Below are 23,707 nucleotides of genomic sequence, written 5' to 3' on the forward strand. Positions count from 1 at the left end.
CAGTACCCCACTTTTGGTGGGAGCTTTTGCAGAAGTGACTGCGTTCAGGAACCCTATACCAGTCAACCAGGCGGCGGTCTGTGTGGTTTACTATTGTCGGGTCACCTACCATACACTTCCCACACCTTGGAGGAAGTTCAGGCATCCCACTGCCGAGGTGTAGTTCTGAGTAGGGGATCGCAGGGTTCCATACTTTCCCAGGTCCCTCTCCACAGGCCTGCTGCTATAACTGATAAGGGCTGGTAAACCACTTCCATTGTGGTTCTGAGGACAGGACTGGTGTGTCCACAGTCCCTCTGGTTTTTGTTTTCATCCACCAGGTCACCTTTCCCATTTCTGTCGCTCCAGCGGCAGACGTGTGGTGACTCACTTTGTGTGAAGTTCCGAAGAAGTAGCTCTGTGGATTCATTGGACCTTTCTACCAGTAAGTCAGACTGTCTGCATATTTTCTGCACCTCACTTGTCCTTCATCTCTTTAGTCTGTGACTGTAGTTTTGGTGTGTAGCGCCATTAAGAGATGGGGTGTAGGCGTTTCCTGCACGTTCTATGGACCTCGCAGCAGCACTCTCAGTTCCCCTTCTAACAGTGTAACGTTGGCCTTCTAAGGGCATGGTTGTGGCTCGCCATTGGGTGCTGAGACAAGTTTCCATGCTTCCAGACCTTTTGTATGTCTGTGGTTTCCTTCGTGGTGGCATTCTTGGTACCCCTCTACTATCATGATACCCATGTCTGTGTCCCTATATATGCCCTGGACACCCTGCTCATGTACAGCCTTCCTCCCCTCCTTTTCAGTGGGGTGTACCTCAGGTCTACATGTGTAATTGTTTCCACAGGTCTGCAGCGGATGAGCACCTCAGTTCGGGCATGGGGCCTGCTGGGTTGCAACACGGTGCCCCCCCCCCCCCCCATGCCTCACAGGGGCCCCCCTCCCATGCCTCCAGGTATCTTCCTGGGTTCCTGTACGGTGTGGCTCAGGTGGCTGCTCTGTTGCCTTATTCATCGGCCAGGATGGCTCCGTGGCCTCACCGTATGACCCCCTTTTTTTTTTTTTTTTGCGGCGTCCAAGGTTTCGTCCCAATGGGGGGTTTCGCCCCAAAAGGGTGTTTCCTCCCAACGCTGTAGGTTGCTACGTGTGCTTCTTCATTCGTAGTTATGTCTTTGTATCTCCCAGCTCTAGTGTCCAGGATTCAAATCCCTCTGGGGACACAACATGGCTCCTCCATACTTCGGTGTGTTTTTGCAGGGTCCCTGGGGGGCTACGTCCACCCAGTGCTTTGATCCGTTACCATAGGGCAGCATTTCCTTGATTCTACAGTACATAGCACTCTTGGGAAATTTCCTTCCACAGGGGGTACTGGGATCAGGAAGCTTGGCACGGTCAGTGCTTGAGTTTCGTCTCCACCTCCTATTGTTTTCCCCACCACTAGGGGGACTATTTAATTGAGCACTTTCTTCTGCCAAGATGGAACAATCTCTCACTTCCCCCTACATGGTGGGGTACCTTGCTGGGCCTTTGTTTGTTTTTTTTTGCTGGGATCGATCGAAGTGCTTCTCGCCAGCTCTGCTTGTGTGCTCACTATTGCAGCCTGGCTCTCCTCCCGTTTCTGGTTGTCTACTTCTGCTCATGCAGTTAGGGCATTTACCTCTCTAGGAGAGGTTTATGCAGTCGTGTATAGTTCAGCAACAGCCAGTCTGCCATTGTTCTCTTTCTTCCTTGGCACAATATCCGGGAAGGGTGTGCTCATCCTTCCCTTTGTCTGTGGCGCTACACTGCCACTGCGATCTTTTGGAGTAACCTTCTTGTGCCCAGAGCCTGGGAGTCCCAGCTGAGTTACCATTTTTTGCTTTTCCCTCCATTTCCATCCTGACGAGACGTTTCTGGGAGTGTTCTGGTTTGCTCCGACTGTTGTTAAAGACCAATTAAAGGGGTAGTCCAGTGGTGAAAAACTTATCCCCTATCCTAAGGATAGGGAATAAGTTTGAGATCGCGGGGGGTCCGACCGCTGGGGCCCCCTGCGATCTCTCTGTACGGGGCCCCGGCTCTCCGCCGAGATAGCGGGTGTCGACCCCCGCACGAGGCGGCGGCCGACACGCCCCCTCAATACAACTCTATGGCAGAGCCGGAGATTGCCGAAGGCAGCGCTTCGGCTCTGCCATAGAGTTGTATTGAGGGGGCGTGTCGGCCGCCGCCTCGTGCGGAGGTCGACACGCCCCCTTCCAGCGGGCTGTCGGGGCTCCGTACAGGAGATCGCAGGGGGCCCCAGCGGTCGGACCCCCCGCGATCTGCAACTTATCCCCTATCCTTATGATAGGGGATAAGTTGCTCACCACTGAATCACCACTGGACTACTCCTTTAATCCTTGTTTTGGGCTCTCTCCTAGACTGCTGTGGTGTCCCTTATTTTCTGGGACGGTCCTCCAGGTCTTTTGGGCCTTTGTGAGGATTGCGGTTTCTTGCACATGTAGTCCCCTGCCCAGGCTTCTCTGCGATCCCTTTGTGGGGGGGTCTTTCTAAACTGCTCTTCTTCTTGTCCTGACATAGCAGTATGTCTCCCGGAGCGTTTCGCGGTTGTTGGGTTTGCTCCCTTTACAGGTGAGGTTCTTCCCACCCCAGGGACTGCTTTTGGTACGTCCCATGGGACACAGCACCCAACCATGTCCTCATTCTTGTCCTGATAGCCTTTTCCGGTTCTTGGGTGTTTCTCCGGGATTCCTTTCTAGGGTCCTTCGGTCTCTTTGTTGGCTTCTCCTTCTGCATTGTGACAAAACTGATTACCTCACTTCCAGTGGGCGGGTATATCCTGCCAGGGAGGAGCCAACTTTTATTTTTCCTAGTGTCAGTGCCTCCTAGTGGCAAGAGCATATACTAATGGTCTCTGGGTCCCCCAATGAAGGCTACGAGAGAGATTTTCACGGTGAGTACAAAGTCTCCTTTTTTTCCAGTTGCTGCCGGCTGAGGCGAAGGATCGATATGCCGAAAAAGCCAAAGAATGGAAGAGCCGAGAAACGGAACCTCCCAGAGGCAGTCTGGTCATGGGGTTCGTCCACGAGAAGGTGAGGGTGATACAGGGGCTGTATGCTGCTCGTCTATATACACACATAAGTATACAGTATACTGGGAGTTGTAGTTTTGCAACAGCTGGAAAACACTGGTATACACAGATAAGGATACGGCTGTGAGAGCTGTATACAGGGGCTCTATACTGCACATCTGTATACACAGATAAGGATACGGCTGTGAGAGCTGTATTCAGGGGCTCTATACTGCACATAAGAATACGACAGAGCTGTAAACTGTGGCTTTATACTGCAGATCTGTACACACAAGGATACAGCTGTGAGAGCTGTAGACAGGGGCTCTATGCTGCAGATCTGTGGCAGTTGTATATGGGGGCTCTATACATAAGGATACGGCTGTGAGAGCTGTATACAGGGGCTTTATACTGCACATCTGTATACACACAAGCATACAGCTGTGGGCTTGACATTCTGTATACAGTGCAGCGCCATCCGTGATCAGGGTTTTGTAATAAGTACACGTTACAAATCATAGATATACATGTGTTAGAGGTGTGTGTGTGTACAGTGTATATGTGCAGGGTTAGGGTTCTGTGTGTGTACAATGCTCAAAAAACACTAAAAGGGAACACTAAGATAACACATCTTAGGTCATCTACAGATCCCCCCCCCATATGTGTGCCATATACAGATCCCCCCCATAAGTGTGCCATATACAGATCCCCCCCATAAGTGTGCCATATACAGATCCCCCCCATAAGTGTGCCATATACAGATCCCCCCCATAAGTGTGCCATATACAGATCCCCCCCCCATAAGTGTGCCATATACAGATCCCCCCCCATAAGTGTGCCATATACAGATCCCCCCCCATAAGTGTGCCATATACAGATCCCCCCCCATAAGTGTGCCATATACAGATCCCCCCCCATAAGTGTGCCATATACAGATCCCCCCCCATAAGTGTGCCATATACAGATCCCCCCCCATAAGTGTGCCATCTACAGATCCCCCCCCATAAGTGTGCCATCTACAGATCCCCCCCCATAAGTGTGCCATCTACAGATCCCCCCCATAAGTGTGCCATCTACAGATCCCCCCCCATAAGTGTGCCAGCTACAGATCCCCCCAATAAGTGTGCCAATCTGCAGATCCCCCCAATAAGTGTGCCAATCTGCAGATCCCCCCCCCCATAAGTGTGCCATCTGCAGATCCCCCTCCCCCCCCCATAAGTGTGCCATCTGCAGATCCCCCTCCCCCCCATAAGTGTGTCATCTACAGATCCCCCATAAGTGTCATCTATTATTTATTTTATTTATATTTCGCCTACAGATTCCGCAGCGCTTACAATTATGGGGTACAAACAAAGACAAGTATCAGACAATATTACACAATAACTATTCAAACAAGAGGTTTGGGGATATGTTGAGGCCAATTAGAGACTCTTGTAGGCCTGTCTGAAGAGATGTGTTTTTAGGCCACGTTTGAAACTATGGATGTTGTTGTTGAGTCTGAGGGATTGAGGGATAGCATTCCAGAGAACCGGTGCAGCACGAGTGAACTCTTGGAGACGGGAGTGAGAAGTTCGGATTATAGAAGATGTTAGTGTGAGGTCATTAGCAGATCGGAGAGAAAGTGTAGGATGGTAGACAGAGATGAGAGAAGAGATGTAGGGAGGTGCAGCATTGTGGAGAGCTTTGTGTGTGAGACTGAGGATTTTGTACTGTATTCTGGACTGAATTGGTAACCAGTGTAGTGACTGGCACAGGGAGGAGGCGTCGGTGTAGCGCCTGGAGATGAAGATGAGTCTGGCTGCGGCATTAAGGATGGGCTGAAGAGGAGAGAGTTTGGAGAAAGGAAGGCCTATTAGTAAAGAGTTACAGTAGCCGAGGCGTGAGTGAATCAAAGCAGTAATGAGTTTTAGCAGTTTCAGTAGTGAGAAACGGGTGGATTCTGGAAATGTTAGAGATGCAGGTGACAAGAACGTGAAAGAGACTGAATATGGGGAGTGAAAGACGGATCAGAGTCAAGTATAACTCCAAGACAGCGAGCCTGCTTCCCGGGAGTTATGGTAGTACCACATACCGAGATAGAAATGTTAGGTACAGTATCAGTTGATGGAGAAAAAACAAGAAGTTCTGTTTTCGAAAGATTTAGGTTCAGATATAAGGAGGACATGATGTCTGAGACAGCAGAGAGACAGTCACTGGTATTCTGTAGGAGTGCAGGGGTGATGTTGGCGGAGGAGGTATAGAGTTGGGTGTCATCAGCGTAGAGGTGATACTGGAAACCAAATCTGATTGTTTTTCCAATGGGGGATGTGTAGAGTGAAAAAAGTAGAGAACCCAGGACCGATCCCTGGGGAACCCTGACAGCAAGGGGAAGAGGAGTAGTGGTGCCAGAAAACGAGACGCTAAAGGAGCGGCCAGAGAGATAGGAGGAAAACCAGGCGAGAGCAGAGTCCTTGAGACCGATGGAGCGGAGACTACTGAGGAGGAGTTGGGGATCCACAGTGTCAAAAGCCGCAGAAAGGTCCAAGAGAATCAGTAAAGAGAAATTGCCATTTGATTTGGCCGTCAGAAGATCGTTAGTGACTTTGGTTAGGGCCGTTTCTGTGGAGTGAAGGGAGGGGAAACCAGACTGTAAGGGGTCAAGGAGAGAGTTCTCGGAGAGATAGCGGATAAGGCGGGAGTAGACCAAGCGTTCCAGGAGTTTGGAGATAAAGGGGAGATTTGAGACGGGTCGATAGTTGGCTGCACAGGACGGGTCCAGAGATGGGTTTTTTCAATAGTGGGGTTATGATAGTGTTTGAAGGAGGAGGGAAAGACCCCAGAAGAGATGGAGAGGTTAAACATTTTAGTTAGGTGACAGCTGATAGTAGGAGAGAGAGACTGGATGAGGTGTGAAGGCATGGGGTCACTAGAGCAGGTAGTGGGGCGGGCGGAGGAGAGGAGCCTGGAAACCTCATCCTCCGTTACAGGCTCAAAAACTGAGAGTGATGAAGAGGAGACGTGGCTGGGAATTGGATCAGAACTTTTAGGGGACTGGGAGAGGATTTCATCACGAATGTCATCGATTTTAGTTTTGAAGTATTTGGCCAGATCTTCAGCACAGAGATCAGTGATTGGGGTCTGTACTTTATGCCGAAGGAAAGAGTTGAACGTGTCAAAAAGGCGTTTTGGGTTGTTAGACAGAGAGGAGATGAGGGAGGTAAAATATGTTTGTTTGGCGAGGTGAAGAGCGGAGTAATAGGATTTAAGCATGAATTTATAGTGCAGATAGTCTGAAGAAGTCTTAGTTTTCCTCCACAGACGTTCAGCACACCTATAGCATCGGCTGAGAAAGCGGGTTGTTAGTGTGTGCCAGGGTTGCTGCCGTCTGTCAGGAGGTTCGTGTTTTAGAGGGTGCCATTTGATCCAGGGTAGACTTTAGGGTGTCATGGTAATGTTTGGCTGCTAGATTAGGACAGGAGAGAGAAGAGATTGGTGATAGTGTAGATTGTAGAATGTCTATAAATTGATTGGTGTTTATGGCACGCAGGTTTCTGTAAGTGTGCAAGGTTGGAGTGTCTGGAAGAGGATAGGAGTTACTGATAAAGAGAGAAGGTTGTGGTCAGAGAGCTCAAAGGAGAATTAGTGAGTTTAGAGACAGAGCAAAGTCTAGAGAAGATCAAGTCCAGTGTATTCCCATCCTTGTGTGTGGGAGAGTCAGTAAGCTGTGAAAGGGCAAAGGAGGTGGTTAGAGACAGAAGCCGAGAGGCAGAAGAGGAGATTGGGAGATCAATGGGGATATTAAAATCACCCATGATGAGTTTCTGAGGAAAGAAAGTGAGGGAGCCAGGTGGCAAAATGATCCAGGAACATTTGGGGAGAACCAGGAGGACGATAGATGACCGCCACTCTGAGAGACAATGGGCGGAAGAACCTGAGGGTGTGGACCTCAAGAGGGAAATGTGAGTGAGGGTAATGGGGGGATGACTTGAAAAGTGCGTTGTGGGGCTAGAAGCACCCCAACTCCTCCACCATGCCTGGTGTCAAATCTAGGGGTATGGGAAAAGTGAAGGTCACCATAAGATAAAGCAGCGAGAGAAGCAGTGTCAGAAGGTTGTATCCATGTTTCTGTGAGAGCCAGCAGATTAAGAGAATTAGTGAGAAATAAGTCATGAATCTGGGAGAGCTTATTGCACACAGATCGAGAGTTTAGAAGAGCGCAGTTAAAGTTTGTAGTGGTTCCGCAAGAGGCAGGTAGTGTAGAGCAAGTATTAGTGAAAGGTGGGCCAGGGTTAGGAGCAATGTCCCCAGCAGCTAAAAGCAGAAGAAAGAGGGAGAGCAGATGGCTGGGTGAAGTGATGGAGCGACTTCTGTGCTGTACCATGGAATGAGGTGACTTTGGATGGTTTATGATGGTGAGCAGTGCATGCGAGCGATACATAGGTGAGGGAAGGAGGCATGGACAGATGTATATAGAGTCCACCGGAGAAATCGGTGGGGGATAGAAGAGAAAATGTATCGCAATGATGTAAGTAATAAGTGAGTGCATGTTTGTTTTTTCTGAAAAAGAGTGACTTTTGTAGTTATAATGTTGAGTTCCCTTTTGTTCCCTTCTGGTTCAATGCTGGTATAATTCTTGATGTCACACTTAAGAAGCACTTTAGATGGCAGATTTAAATATCTCCAGACCTAAGGTCTAACAGACCTATAGCCTCTGATATATAGTGCTAGGCTAAGCCAGAAGATTGGCAGAGGAGTGCAATCAGGTGTGAAAAAGGGTGGGTGGGGAGCAATAAAATTTGGGGAAGAAAGTTAAGAAAAAATAAAAATTTTGGGATCATTCAGGGGAAATAAATTGTGATCAAACAAAATAGAAACACTTGCCAGATAACAGTAATAAATATACATGACAATGCAATAATGGGGAAATGGGAGTACACAATCACAAGATGAGTGACATACCAGGTTGATTATTTAAATACAGCTAAACAGATATGCCGTGTTGAGAACAAATGATGGTGGTAGTTGTTCAAGAGATGAATGATGACATACCAGATTTACAGATCTCCCCCATAAGTGTGTCATCTACAGATCCCCCATAAGTGTGTCATCTACATATCCCCCCCCCATAAGTGTCATCTGCAGATCCCCCCCATAAGTGTCATCTGCAGATCCCCCCCCCATAAGTGTCATCTGCAGATCCCCCCCCCCATAAGTGTGTCATCTGCAGATTACCCCCCCCCCCCCATAGTGTGAACGCGTCCTAAGTGTCTCCTTCCTAGACACGCATTGCAGATCCGACTCCAGCGTGTCCCCCGTAACAGTGGAATGGCCACAGCCGCCTTTGCACCCTGTGGTGTGGCCTAGGATGTGTTCTGCCCCTCACTGTATATTACATTATTACTTATTCTGTCTCCCCTGATGCTTTATTTGTACTTTCTCAGTCGCTCTTCATTGGGGGACACAGATACTGATGGGTATATGCTCTTGCCACTAGGAGGCGCTGACACTAGTGGAAAAAGTCGGCTCCTCCCCTTTTTCCTCCCTTTTCTTTCTCATTTTCAGGTGGGGGTTCAGGAGAATGGCACTACCTGTTCCCCCATATGTGACAAAGGGGCACAGACATAGTATGTACTGTTAACCCCTTCTCTCCAACGGCCAGTGCCTGGAGGTTGTACCCTGGGTCCGGGTCCTCCACTATCTTAGCCTGGTATGATGCAGTGTGGCCATGAGCTGGTTGAAGCTGTCTGGGTGATTATAAGAAGACTGCAGATGAGTATATGAAGACCTTGGGTGCGTATATCATCCCCTTCGCCCGCCCGCCCGTCAGTGGCAGTTATGGCAGCTATTTCTGTCTCGGGGCAGCCACCGGCTTTTGCAGTGGCTCCCTGAGCTTTCTGCGGCCGCTGATTTTCTTTACTTCAGTTGGTCGGATCTCCTCCAGCGCTTGCTAGCCAGCGGGACCCATTTGGAGATTGAGGGAGGATTCTCTCTCCCCCTCCCTCTGTCTTAGGAGCGCCTGCCTTTCTCCGCCTCTCATGAATGGAGTTTAGCTCCGCCCCTCCTCCCGCAGTGAACTCTCCAGGCTTAGGGCGCTGCAGTAGTTGTTCACGCTACCAGGGATGTCAGAGGCTGTCTCCTTCCTCTGACTCCCTGGTTCAGGGCCATTTCTCCTCCAGCTCAGCAGAAGCCTTTCTTGCCGGACATTGCTGTCACCACAGATAGCATTCCAGGTAGCGTTATCGGCACAATTTTTTCCCCCTATGCCTCTGCCATACCTAATTCTGCAGAGTTCTCACTCTGTGAGGGAGCATAGGCGGGCCGTTACGCGGTCCCTGGAGATTCCAGGGTTACAGTCCATGCCTGGTTTCCCCTTACGTTACGTACCATGCCAGGTTTACTGTGCCCACGGCCGGTCCTAGTCCCTCCCTATCGGGGCACGGCTCCGGTCCGGTGCCCTTACAGGGCTTTTGTGCTCCTGGCGGATGCCCAGGGCTTTTTCAGGGTTCTTCCTCCAACTGTCATCCATCAGGGGAGGGTTCTTGGCGTGTGCATACACTGATTCTCTTCTCCACAGGTCACCGATCTCATATCTGCCGCATCTGCGGTTGACATTCCGGTACCCCTCGGCCAGAATGATGTGTTTGACTGAGTAACCTGTTGCATACTATGGACCAATGCCAGTAAGCCAAACAGTGGTTTGCATGGTTCCTCCGCTGCCTGTCATTTCTCACATGTCTGATGTCTCTGCGTCTGGAGTTCTGGTACCCCACTACCAGTGCCCGGTGTCCGAAGAAGTGCCCTGACGTGTCCTATGGACCCTATACAGGGCGACAGGGATACCATCCATGGCTCATCAGCTTCCCCCGATCTCCCAGGGTGGTGGGGATTCTATCCATGGCTCCTAGGCCTCGCCGTCCTCCCACCTGCGACCGGGGGGGGGGGGGGGGCGCGGGGTGGCACAGTGATCGGCTATATGACTGTTGTTCCTTTTTCTCCAGGACCTGGAGGTGTATTAGTTAAGCCAGACTGTTGTCTGCACAGTTTCCGAAAGTCAATCTCCCATCCCTGGGCTACTGCGTGCATGGCTGGGGGGTTTCCAGTACCTCACTGCTGGTGGGAGAAATCTGGAAGAGGGCCCCCTGCAGGTACACAGGACTGACGTCAGTCAGGCTTTCTTTTGCTTGGGGGTCGCCCATCAGATCGTCCGCACTCCAGTACCCCACTTTTTGTTGGAGTGTTGGCGGAAGCTCAGGTATCCCACTGCCGAGGTGTAGTTCTGAGCGAGGGACCCCATGTTGCTCCATGGACCATTCACAATGCACCACGTAGGGGTTCGCAGGGTTCCCCACTTTCCCAGATCCCTCTCCACGGGCCTGCTGCTATCATGGATAAGGGCTGGTAAACCACTCCCAGTGTGTGGTTCAGAGGACTGGACCGGTATGGCCCCGGTCCCTATGGTTTTTTCATCCACCAGGTCACCTTTCCCATTCCTGCCGCTCCAGCGGCAGACGTGTGGTGACTCACTTTCAGTGTGAAATTCCAAAGTGGCTCTGTGGATTCATTGGACCTTTCTACCAGTAAGTCAGACTGTGTCTGCATATTTTCTGCACCTCACTCTTCCTTAATCTCTTTAGTCTGCGACTGCAGTTCTGGTGTGTAGCGCTATTAAGAGATGGGGTGTAGGCATTTCCTGCACGTTCTATGGACCTCTCAGCAGCACTCTCGGTTCCCCCTTCTAACAGTGTAACGTTAGTCTTCTCAGGGCATGGTTGTGGCTCGCCATTGGGTGTTGAGACTAGTTTCCATGCTTCCGGACATTCTTATGTTTGTGGTTTCCTTCCTGGTGGCAGTCTTGGTACCCCTCTACTATCATGAGGTACCCATGTCTGTGTCCCTGCATATGCTCTGGACACCCTGCTCATGTAGAGCCTTCCTCCCCTCCTTTTCGGTGGGGTGTACCTCAGGTTTTCCTGTGTAATTGTTTCCAAAGGTCTGCAGCAGTTGAGCACCTCAGTTCGGGCATGGGGCCTGCTGGGGCGATGGCCTGTGCTGCAAACCCCCCCCCCCTCCAATGCCTCCAGGTATCTTCCTGGGTTCCTGTACAGGGTGGCTCAGGTGGCTACTCTGTTGCCTTATTCATTGGCCAGGATGGCTCCGTGGCCACACCATATGACCCCCTTTTTTTTCGAAGGGTCCAAGGTTTCGCCCCAAATGGGTGTCTCCCAAAGCTGTAGGTTGCTATGTGTGCTTCTTCATTTCTTCATTCGTAGTTATGTCTTTGTATCTCCCAGCTCCAGTGTCCAGGATTCAAATCCTTCTGGGTCTGGGGACGCAAAATGGCTCCTCCGTACTTCGGTGTGTTTGCACAGGGTCCCTGGGGGCTACGTCCACCCAGTGCTTTGATCCGTTACTGTAGGGCGGCATTTCCTTGCTTCTACAGTACATAGCACTCTTGGAAAATTCCCTTCCACAGGGGGTAGTGGGATCAGGAAGCTTGGCACGGTCAGTGCCTGAATTTCGTCTCCACCTCCTCTTATTTTCCCCTCCACTAGGGGGACTATTTCACTGAGCACTTTCTTCTGCCAAGATGGAGCCATCTCTCACTTCCCCCTACATGGTAGGGCTGGGCCTTTGTTTTTTTGCTGGGATCGATCTAAGTGCTTCTCGCCGGCTCTGCTTGTGTGCTTACTGCTCACTATTGCAGCCTGGCTCTCCTCCCGTTTCTGGTTGTCTACTGCTGCTCATGCAGTTAGGGCATTTACCTCTCTAGGAGGGGTTTATGCAGTCGTGTATAGTTCAGCAACAGCCAGTCTGCCATTGCTGTCTTCCTTCCTTGGCACAATATCTGGGAAGGGTGTGCTCATCCTGCCCTTTGTCTGTGGCGCTACACTGCCACTCCTGGATCTTTTGAAGTAACCTTCTTGTGCCCAGAGCCTGGGAGTCCCAGCTGGGTTCCCTTTTGCTTTTCCCTCTGTTACCATCCTGACGAGACATTTCTGGTTCGCTTCGACTGCTGGGTCCAAGACCAATTAATCTTTTGTTTTGGGCTCTCTCCTAGACTGCTGTGGTGTACCTCATTTTCTGGGACAATCCTCCTGGTCCTTTGGGCCTTTGTGAGGATTGCGGTTTCTTGCACATGTAGTGCTCCTGCCCAGGATTCTCCGCAATCCCTTTGTGGGGTGGTCTTTCTAAACTGCTCTTCTTCTTGTCCCGACATAGCAGTATGTCTCCCGGAACGTTTCACAGTTGTTGGGTTTGCTCCCTTTACAGGGGAGTTTCTTCCCACCCCAGGGACTGCTTTTGTATGTCCCATGGTCTCTGTCCCCAATGAAGAGCGACCGAGAGTTTTTTTTTTTTTTTGTACTCACCATAAAATCTTTCTCGTAGCCTTCAGCACCCAACCATGTCTTCATTCTTGTCCGGATAGCCTTTTCCGGTTCTTGGGTGTCTCTCCGGGATTCCTTTCTAGGGTCCTTCGGACTTGTCTCTTTGTTGGCTTCTCCTACTGCTTTGTGACAAAACTGATTACCTCACTTCCAGTAGGCGGGTATATCCTGCCAGGGAGGAGCCAACTTTTATTTTTCCTAGTGTCAGAGCCTCCTAGTGGCAAGAGCATATACTAATGGTCTCTGGGTCACCCAATGAAGGCTACGAGAGAGATTTTCACGGCGAGTACAAAGTCTCCTTTTTTTCCAGTTGCTGCCGGCTGAGGCGAAGGATCGATATGGCGAAAAAGCCAAAGAACGGAAGAGCCGAGAACCGGAACCTCCCAGAGGCAGTCTGGTCATGGGGTTCGTCCACGAGAAGGTGAGGGTGATACAGGGGCTGTATGCTGCACGTCTGTATACACACATAAGGATACGGTATGCTGGGAGTTGTAGTTTTGCAACAGCTAGTGGCACTCTGGTTGGAAAACACTGGTATACACACATAAGCACTATACTGCACATCTGTATACACACATAAGGATACGGCTGAGAGAGTTGTATATGGGGCTCTATACATAAGGATACGGCTTTGAGAGCTGTATACAGGGGCTTTATACTAGGGATGTCCCGATACCATTTTTTTTAAGACTGAGTACTGATACTTTAATTCTAGTACTCGCTGATACCAAGTACGAGTACTTTTATTTTAAAGGAAATCTGACACCAGGGTGACCCGGTCTCTGGCGCTGTTTACCGTATGATATGTGGGTCCTTGTTGTGTGCAATGGAGGTGGCTGCTGTGGTATGAGCCAAGATTTCTCTCTTCTCCATTGGACAGAACAGGGAATTTGCATTGGCAACAAAACCGATGTCTCTGGAGCGATTGCGCTGACGTTCACATGGTGAGCAGCGGTAGAAACCGGGTCACCTGCACTATCTACCTATAAATTCAGGTTAGTGCAGGTAACTCTGCTGTAAGATTGTCTTTAATAGTAGGGAGTATCCCCTTGTATGTAGTATAGATAGATGCAGACATTAGTAGCAGCCCCCCCCCTTGTAGACAGCGCCATCCCCCCCCCCCCTTGTAGACAGTGCTCCCTCTTGTCCCCCTTACAGACAGCAGGCTTGTAGATAGCGGTCCCCCCTTGTAGACAGCAGGCCCCATCCCCTTATAGACAGCAGGGCCCCCCTTCCTCAGTGCTCACCTGCGGCTGTCCTTTGGTGTTGCCGCTCCGCTGCTCAAAATGTACACTGCTCAAAAAAATAAAGGGAACACTAAGATAACACATCCTAGATCAGAATGAATGAACTAATCGTATGAAATACTTTCCTCTTTACATAGTTGAATGCGCTGACAACAAAATCACACAAAAATTATCAATGGAAATCAAATGTATCAACCCATGGAGGTCTGGATATGGAGTCACACTCAAAATCACAGTGGAAAACCCCACTACAGGCTGATCCAACTTTATGTAATGTCCTCAATACAAGTCCCAATGAGGCTCAGTAGTGTGTGTGGCCTCCACGTGCCCGTATGACCTCCCTACAACGCCTGGGCATGATCCTGATGAGGTGGAGGATGGTCTCCTGAGGGATGTCCTCCCAGACCTGGACTAAAGCATCCACCAACTCTGGGACAGTCTGTGGTGGATGGAGCGAGACGTCCCAGATGTGCTCAATCGGATTCAGGTCTGGAGAATGGGCAGGCCAGTCCACAGCATCAATGCCTTCCTCTTGCAGTAATTGCTGACACACTCCATGCATAAACAGTAATAAACGCCACCAACAACTTCTTTCTTTTTTTTTCAAAATGCTTTAGTGAATACTTAATCTCAATTCACAATATCTATAGCACCATTTGCAAGAAGTTGTAAGATACAAAAAGCTCATGATTCACCCAAAGTGCACCTTCTACGAATGCGCTAGACACTCTCCAAGCAGCAGGACTTTTTACCCTATTCCTGGCTTACTTTAGCTGGACACACTACAGCCACATGAGGTCTAGCATTGTCTTGCAGGGCGAACCACACCAGCATATGGTCTCACAAGGGGTCTGAGGATCTCATCTCGGTACCTTATGGCAGTCAGGCTACCTCTGGCAAGCACATGGAGGGCTGTGCGGCCCCCCAAAGAAATGCCACCCCACACCATTACTGACCCACGGCCAAACCGGTCATGCTGTAGGATGTTGCAGGCAGCAGAACGTTTCCACGGCGTCTCCAGACTCTATCACATGTGCTCAGTGTGAACCTGCTTTCATCTGTGAAGGGCACAGGGCACCAGTGGTGAATTTGTTTTTGGGTTGTTGCCTCCTCCACGTCTCCTGATGTACTGGCCTGTCTCCTGTAGCGCCTCCATGCTCTTGACACTACAAGAATGTAGAGAGAGGTAAAGATGCGGCACAGCGTAGAATGCAACTATATATCAAATGGACTTATCTGTTCCTGTAGTCAGGAGCTTGGCAAAGCTTTTGATAATAGACGTGGTGATTTCCTTTCTCCTCCACGGGTGCCTGGCTAATGAAGAAACGGTCCACGTAAATCCAATACAAGAAAGAAAGCAAGCGGCACACCGGGATATCTTGAAAGCAAAATTCAGGACTTTATTTAATGCAGGTAGGGGGAGGACATAAATGCAAACGGCAAGGAAGCCCGACTTCTTGACACTACGCTGACACACAGCAAACCTTCTTGCCACAACTCTCATTGATGTGCCCTCCTGGATGAGCTGCACTACCTGAGCCACTTGTGTGGTAGCATGAGACGGAGTCTACAATCCACACGAGTGAAAGCACCGCCAGCAATCAAAAGTGACCAAAACATCAGCGAGGAAGCATAGGATCTGAGAAGTGGTCTGTGGTCACCACCTGCAGAACCACTCCTTTATTGGGGTGTCTTGCTAATTGCCTATAATTTCCACCTGTTGTCTGTTCCATTTGCACAACAGCGTGTGAAATTGATTGTCAATCAGTGTTGCTTCCTGAGTGGACAGTGTGATTTCAAAGAAGTGTCATTGACTTGGAGCTACATTGTGGTGTTTAAGTGTTCTGTATGTGTGTACCATGTGTATATATACAGGATTACTGTTCTGTATGTGTGTACAGTGTATATATACAGGATTACTGTTCTGTATGTGTGTACAGTGTATATATACAGGATTACTGTTCTGTATGTGTGTACCATGTGAATATTCAGGATTACTGTTCTGTATGTGTGTGTACCATGTGTATATATACAGGATTACCGTTCTGTATGTGTGTACCATGTGTATATATACAGGATTACTGTTCTGTATGTGTGTACCATGTATATATACAGGATTACTGTTCTGTATGTTTGTACCATGTATATATACAGGATTACCGTTCTGTGTGTGTGTGTACCATGTGAATATACAGGATTACTGTTCTGTATGTGTGTACCATGTGAATATACAGGATTACTGTTCTGTATGTGTGTACCATGTATATATACAGGATTACTGTTCTGTATGTGTGTACCATGTATATATACAGGATTACTGTTCTGTATGTGTACAATGTATATATACAGGATTACTGTTCTGTATGTGTGTACAATGTATATATACAGGATTACTGTTCTGTATGTGTGTACCATGTGTATATACAGGATTACTGTTCTGTATGTGTGTACAATGTGTATATACAGGATTACTGTTCTGTATGTGTGTACAATGTATATATACAGGATTACTGTTCTGTATGTGTGTACAATGTATATATACAGGATTACTGTTCTGTATGTGTGTACAATGTATATATACAGGATTACTGTTCTGTATGTGTGTACCATGTGTATATATACAGGATTACTGTTCTGTATGTGTGTACCATGTGTATATACAGGATTACTGTTCTGTATGTGTGTACAATGTGTATATACAGGATTACTGTTCTGTATGTGTGTACCATGTGTATATATACAGGATTACTGTTCTGTATGTGTGTACCATGTGTATATATACAGGATTACTGTTCTGTATGTGTGTACCATGTGTATATATTCAGGATTACTGTTCTGTATGGGTATACCGTGTGTGTATATGTGTGTATATTATATTTACTGTTCTGTATGTGTGGACCATGTATATATGTAGGATTACTGTTCTGTATGTGTGGACCATGTATGTGTGTGTGTGTGTGTGTGTGTGTGTGTGTGTGTGTGTGTGTGTGTGTGTATATATATATATTATATAATTACTGTTCTGTGTGTGTACCGTGTGTGTATATATACAGGATTACTGTTCTCTGTGTGTGTACCATGTATGTATATATATGTAGGATTACTGTTCTGTATGTGTGTATATATACAGGATTACTGTTCTGTATGTGTGTATCATGTGTATATATACAGGATTACTGTTCTGTGTGTGTGTACCATGTGTGTGTATATATATATATATATATATATATATATATATATATATATATATATATATATATATATATATAGGATTACTGTTCTGTATGTGTGTACCATGTATATATACAGGATTACTGTTCTCTGTGTGTACCATGTATATATGCAGGATTACTGTTCTGTATGTGTGTACTGTGTGTGTGTGTGTGTGTGTATGTGTGTGTATGTATGTATGTATGTGTGTATATATATATATATATATATATATATATATATATATATATATATATATATACAGGACAGTAATCCTGTTTATATACATGGTACACACAGAGAACAGTAATCCTGTATATATACACACGGTACACAAACAGAACAGTAATCCTGTATATATACATGGTACACACATACAGAACAGTAATCCTGTATATACACATGGTACACACATACAGAACAGTAATCCTGTATATATTCATGGTACACACATACAGAACAGTAATCCTGTATATACACATGGTACACACATACAGAACAGTAATCCTGTATATATACATGGTACACACATACAGAACAGTAATCCTGTATATATACATGGTACACACATACAGAACAGTAATCCTGTATATATATACATTGTACACATATACAGAACAGTAATCCTGTATATATACACATGGTACACACATACAGAACAGTAATCCTGAATATATACATATGGTACACACATACAGAACAGTAATCCTGTATATATACACGGTACACACATACAGAACAGTAATCCTGTATATATACACATGGTACACACATACAGAACAGTAATCCTGTATATATACATATGGTACACACATACAGAACAGTAATCCTGAATATATACACATGGTACACACATACAGAACAGTAATCCTGAATATATACACATGGTACACACATACAGAACAGTAATCCTGTATATATACACATGGTACACACATACAGAAGAGTAATCCTGTATATATACACATGGTACACACATACAGAACAGTAATCCTGTATATACACATGGTACACACATACAGAACAGTAATCCTGAATATATACATTGTACCATGTGTATATACAGGATTACTGTTCTGTATGTGTGTACCATGTATATATTCAGGATTACTCTTCTGTATGTGTGTACCATGTGTATATATACAGGATTACTCTTCTGTAGGTGTGTACCATGTGCATATATACAGGATTACTGTTCTGTATGTGTGTACCATGTGTATATACAGGATTACTGTTCTGTATGTGTGTACCCACATGCAGAACAGTAATCCTGTATATATGCACATGGTACACACATACAGAACAGTAATCCTGTATATATACACGGTACACACATACAGAACTCTATGTGTGTACCGTGTATATATACAGGATTACTGTTCTGTATGTGTGTACCGTGTATATATACAGGATTACTGAACAGTAATCCTGCATATATACATGGTACACACATACAGAACAGTAATCCTGTATATATACATTGTACACACATACAGAACAGTAATCCTGTATATATACATGGTACACACATACAGAACAGTAATCCTGTATATATACACATGGTACACACATACAGAACAGTAATCCTGTATATATACATGGTACACACATACAGAACAGTAATCCTGTATATATACATGGTACACACATACAGAACTGTGTGTACCGTGTATATATAAAGGATTACTGTTCTGTATGTGTGTACCGTGTATATATACAGGATTACTGAACAGTAATCCTGCATATATACACGGTACACACAGAGAACAGTAATCCTGTATATATACACATGGTACACACATACAGAACGGTAATCCTGTATATATACACACACGGTACACACATACAGAACAGTAATCCTGTATATATACACATGATACACACATACATAGTTACATAGTTAGTACGGTCGAAAAAAGACATATGTCCATCAAGTTCAACCAGGGAATTAAGGGGTAGGGGTGTGGCGCGATATTGGGGAAGGGATGAGATTTTATATTTCTTCATAATCATTAATCTTATTTTGTTCCATGAATTTATCTAATCCTGTTTTAAAGCTGTTAATTGTTCCTGCTGTGACCAGTTCCTGAGGTAGACCGTTCCATAAATTCACAGTCCTCACGGTAAAGAAGGCGTGTCGCCCCTTGAGACTAAACTTTTTCTTCTCCAGACGGAGGGAGTGCCCCCTTGTCCTTTGGGGGGGTTTAACCTGGAACAGTTTTTCTCCATATTTTTTGTATGGGCCATTTATATACTTATATACGTTTATCATATCCCCCCTTAAACGTCTCTTCTCAAGACTAAACAATTGTAACTCCTTTAATCGCTCCTCATAGCTAAGATGTTCCATGCCCCATATTAGTTTAGTTGCGCGTCTCTGCACCCTTTCCAACTCCGCAGTGTCCCTTTTATGGACAGGTGCCCAAAACTGAACAGCATATTCCAGGTGAGGCCGTACCAATGCTTTATACAGGGGGAGTATTATGTCCCTGTCCCTTGAGTCCAGGCCTCTTTTGATACATGACAATATCCTGCCGGCTTTGGAAGCAGCAGCCTGACATTGTGCTATTCTGTAGTCTGTGATCTACAAGTACACCCAGATCCTTCTCTACCAGTGACTCTGCCAGTTTAATCCCCCCTAAGACATACAATGCTGCAGGTTATTAGTACCCAGATGCATAACTTTACATTTAACCTCATTTGCCAAGTGGATGCCCAGATACTTAGTCTATCCAAGTCATCTTGTAACTTATACACATCCTCTATAGACTGTACCGTGCTACAAAACTCGGTGTCATCTGCAAAGATAGAAACAGAGCTGTTAATACCATCCTCTATATCATTGATAAATAAATGAAACAGCGGGCCCAGTACAGAACAGTAATCCTACACACACACACATATATATATATATATATATATATGTGTGTATATATACAGGATTACTGTTCTGTATGTGTGTACCATGTGTATATAGTCAGGGTTACTGTTCTGTATGTGTGTACCATGTGTATATAGTCAGGGTTACTGTTCTGTATGTGTGTACCATGTGTATATAGTCAGGGTTACTGTTATGTATGTGTGTATCGTGTGTGTATATATGTATGTGTGTGTGTGTGTGTGTGTATATATAATATATGCATGCAGTGTAGTGGTTCTGTGTGTGTGTGTGCGCCATGTATGTATTCAGGGTTACTGTTCTGTATGTGTATATATGCAGTGTAGTGGTTGTGTGTGTGTGTACCATGTTTATATTCAGGATTACTGTTCTGTATGTGTGTACCATGTATATATTCAGGGTTACGGTTCTGTATGTGTGTACCATGTATATATGCAGTGTAGTGGTTATGTGTGTGTACCATGTATATATGCAGTGTAGTGGTTATGTATGTGTGTACCATGTGTATATATGCAGTGTAGTGGTTGTGTGTGTGTGTGTACCATGTGTATATATGCAGTGTAGTGGTTATGTATGTGTGTACCATGTGTATATATGCAGTGTAGTGGTTGTGTGTGTGTGTACCATGTATATATGCAGTGTAGTGGTTATGTATGTGTGTATACATCTAGGTTCGGGGGCTATTATTGATTATCTGACTCTTATTTTAAAGGAGCAGAAATTCTGCACTGAGCTGAGAGAAGTAGGAAGAGAGCCGACCTGGTTCCACACGACACATGAAGGTAAGAGCATACACCCCCTCCATCCTAACGGCACAGAATATTATCGGTGTGAACATTGCTCTATTAAATTCTGGTCGATGCAGTAAAAATGCTACAGGCAGATCTGATTCAGATTATTTTTCAGACTTGGAAAAACGTGTGATCTACATCATCAATATCTTCAGCCACGGAGAGATGCCCAGCCTGTGCGATCAGCCGTATGTCCCCTGCGAGATCGGCTGTGTGCGCTACTCATTGCAAAATGGGGTCATGGACTCCTTCCACGACTTCATTGATCCGGGTGAGGAGGAACATCATCAGATTAGAAGGAAGGGATGTCTTATATCAGTCTGGTCCACTTGTCTTGTAGGACATAGGAGATCATATGGGTCTAAGGCTCCGTACACATTCCATTGTGTAGCGTGCATCTATGGTTTGTCTGGGTGGGAACCTAGGACCTGTATCTTTGTGGCAGATTTTGTTAGTGGCCTCCATACAAAAAATTTATATAATTTCACGGTAGTCTCCATTGGGGGACACAGAGACAGTGGGTATATCTTGCTGACACTAGGCATACAAAATTAATCTACCCCTCCTGGCACGATATACCCCACCTACTGACAGTCAGTAGGAGGCAGACACAGGTCTGGAGTTCTCCAGACCTGGTCTTCTTTTTTTTATTTTATAGGTAGGGCCTGTTTGTAGGTTCTTTTCTCCTTTTTTTATTTTCTCTTTTTTTTAGTTGGGAGTTCAGGAGCATTGTGCTAACTGTTCCCCCATATGCGGCTAAGGGCCCGGGGCATAGAGTGTGCACCGTTAACCCCTTCCCACCAATGGCCAGCTCCTGGGGTTTTACCTTTGGTCCAGGTCCCCCTACCTTCCCTGCTTGTCCCTCTGTCTCAGCCTGACATGATGCAGTTGACCATAGCTGGCTGAAGGCATCTTAGGTGAGTATGTCTCTCTCCTTCCCACCCTTCCCTCCACAGCACCTCTCCATTTGCCTCTGAGGGCACCCTATTACCTGGGGCCCCAGGGGGATTTTCCTGGGGTTGATGGCTACCTTTTTATTAAATCTAGGAATAGGGCTTTTCAGCCTCCAGGTCTTCTCTCTATGCACATGTCGGGGGGTAGTGGGGCAATCCGCCCCCTCCCCCCACTGCCAGCACTACTTACTAGAGTTGTCAGTGCTCCAGCACCCGGCCACAGCCCGTCAGCTCTGCTGAGGCATGCGAACGGCACGCTTTTTACTTTAGTTTTTGCCAGCATTTTCAGGCATGATTCGCACTGCATGTGCATATTTAATTGAGGCTGCAGCCTGCGCCTGGACTTAGCTCTGCCCACTTCCCACATTATGGGCACGTTGGTGGGGCACCTGCCCTCCTCTCTTCTGCAACCAATGAATATTTTGCGCTTCGGGCGGTCAATTTCTGGGTGCCTCCCTCTCTGGCTCCAATAGGATTCCGTTCTGGTACTGTGAGCGCCCCGTTTCTGGGTCAGTGCAGCCGGCACCTCCCCCTTCAGTCTGCCTGCTTGCCTGCAGATTCAGCTGCTCAGCACAGCCACAGCCTTCTTCACAGTTCCAGTCAAGGGTCACAGCTCCACTACAGCCTGATTTGAGCTCCAGCAATGGACACAGGACCTGGGTAAGATTGTTCCATTTTATTGCTGACTACTTCTCACAAGCAACTATGTCTGACCCCAGACCCAGACAGGCGACCGCAGCCTCGGTCACCTACTATTCTTGTGTGGCCTGCAAGACACTGAATCCACCTGTCCCGCCTGCTTCACCACGCGCTCCATTCCCTCTGTGCCTTCTTAGGATGTCCCTCCAGAATGCATAGTGTCTGCTCCTCCCCCAGAGTGGGTTTTCTTCCTTTCCCAGTTGATCTCCGACCTGACTAGGGTCTCCAGATCAGTGGCCTTGGCGCGGTCATCCCTGCGCACAAACCCCAGGGAGTCCCGCTCGGTCTCTCCTGACCCCCCCGCTCTTACAAGCGCCCTAAAGTAACTTTGCCAGGCTCTTCTCCAGAGTCACGTGTTCGGGATAGACTTTCTCCCCCCGGTGACCATCCCAGGTCACCGACTCCTCGTTCTAGGTCTCACTCGCCCCAGTCTAAGGGAAGTAGCGGATGATGGGTCGGAATCCACCTAGGATCATGAGGACCACTCTGCCGTGTCTGGTATGGTGGACAGCTTGGTGTCAGCCATCAGGGACACTTTTCACCTGGAGGACCCAAGAACTTCGGATCCTGATCCAGAAGTTTCTTTTCGCCGTTCTCTGCGTTCCCCCAAGGCTTTGAGTTCTCATGCTGAATTTGACACCTTACTGGATGCGGCTAGGAAGGATCCGAACAAACGTTTCCAGGGACCCAAGAAGATTCAAGCTCAATTTCCCTTTCCTCCGGATCTGGTTTCCAAGTGGACAGCGCCACCTGCCGTAGATCCTCCATTTTCTAGTCTGTCCAAATCTACTACCCTGCCGCTGGCATACGCATCATGCTTTTAAGGATCAGACGGACAAGAAGATTGAGAACTTGGCGAAATCTTCCTTTTGAAGCGGCAGATTTGTCCTTGCTTCCCACCTTTGCTTCCGATTGGGTGTCCAAGGCAGTTTAGGTTTGGGTTTCTCAGCTACGGCAAGACATCCTGTCAGACGCCCCTCGGGAGGACTTGGCGGACCTCGCTCGTGAGCTCTCTCTGGCCGGGGACTTCCTCTGTTCGGCGGCTTTGGAGTCAGCCCATTGCACGGCCTTTGCCTCTGGTAACTTGGTGGCGATTCGTCGCTCCATGTGGCGTAGGATGCAGAGCGCTGCTTCGAAGAAATCTCTAACAGAGTTGCCTTTCTCCGGTACTTGGCTCTTTGGGAAACGGCTAGATAAAATTATTTCCGAAGCTACTGGAGGTAAAAGTTCTCTGCTGCCGCAGAACAAACCTCGCCACGCCAATCAACGTCGGAAGACTGCTTCCTTTCGGTCCTTTGCTTCGGGGCGCCCTCCCACTCTCAGAAATCCCCTTCTTTCAAGGTGCGTCCTTTCTGGAAGCCAGACAACCTTTCTGGCGGTTTCGTGCCCAAGTCCTGTAAACGTAAGCATCCCTCCTCCTGAAGGGACGCCCCCCACCCGTGTCCTTTTCTCGGGTGGGTTGCCGTCTTTCTTTTCCGGGACGTTTGGCTGGCGCAAGTTCAGGACGCCTG

General features: G+C 47.3%; 1 protein-coding gene across 3 annotated transcripts in view; it reads left to right on the forward strand.

The window, feature by feature from the left end:
- MAEL (maelstrom spermatogenic transposon silencer) overlaps positions 1-23,707 on the forward strand; it is a 70,094-nt gene that overhangs the window by 15,072 nt on the left and 31,315 nt on the right. The window contains exons 2-5 of one of the 3 annotated variants that reach the window (XM_056559878.1): positions 2,944-3,054; positions 12,708-12,818; positions 20,466-20,535; positions 20,660-20,815. In XM_056559878.1, the coding sequence (XP_056415853.1) occupies positions 2,944-3,054; positions 12,708-12,818; positions 20,466-20,535; positions 20,660-20,815 (448 nt within the window). The remainder of the gene's footprint in view (positions 1-2,943; positions 3,055-12,707; positions 12,819-20,465; positions 20,536-20,659; positions 20,816-23,707) is intronic. The other 2 variants (XM_056559880.1, XM_056559879.1) reach the window with 2 other exon arrangements.

Source organism: Hyla sarda, chromosome 2, assembly GCF_029499605.1.
Source record: "Hyla sarda isolate aHylSar1 chromosome 2, aHylSar1.hap1, whole genome shotgun sequence".
In the NCBI taxonomy this organism is placed as follows: domain Eukaryota; kingdom Metazoa; phylum Chordata; class Amphibia; order Anura; family Hylidae; genus Hyla; species Hyla sarda.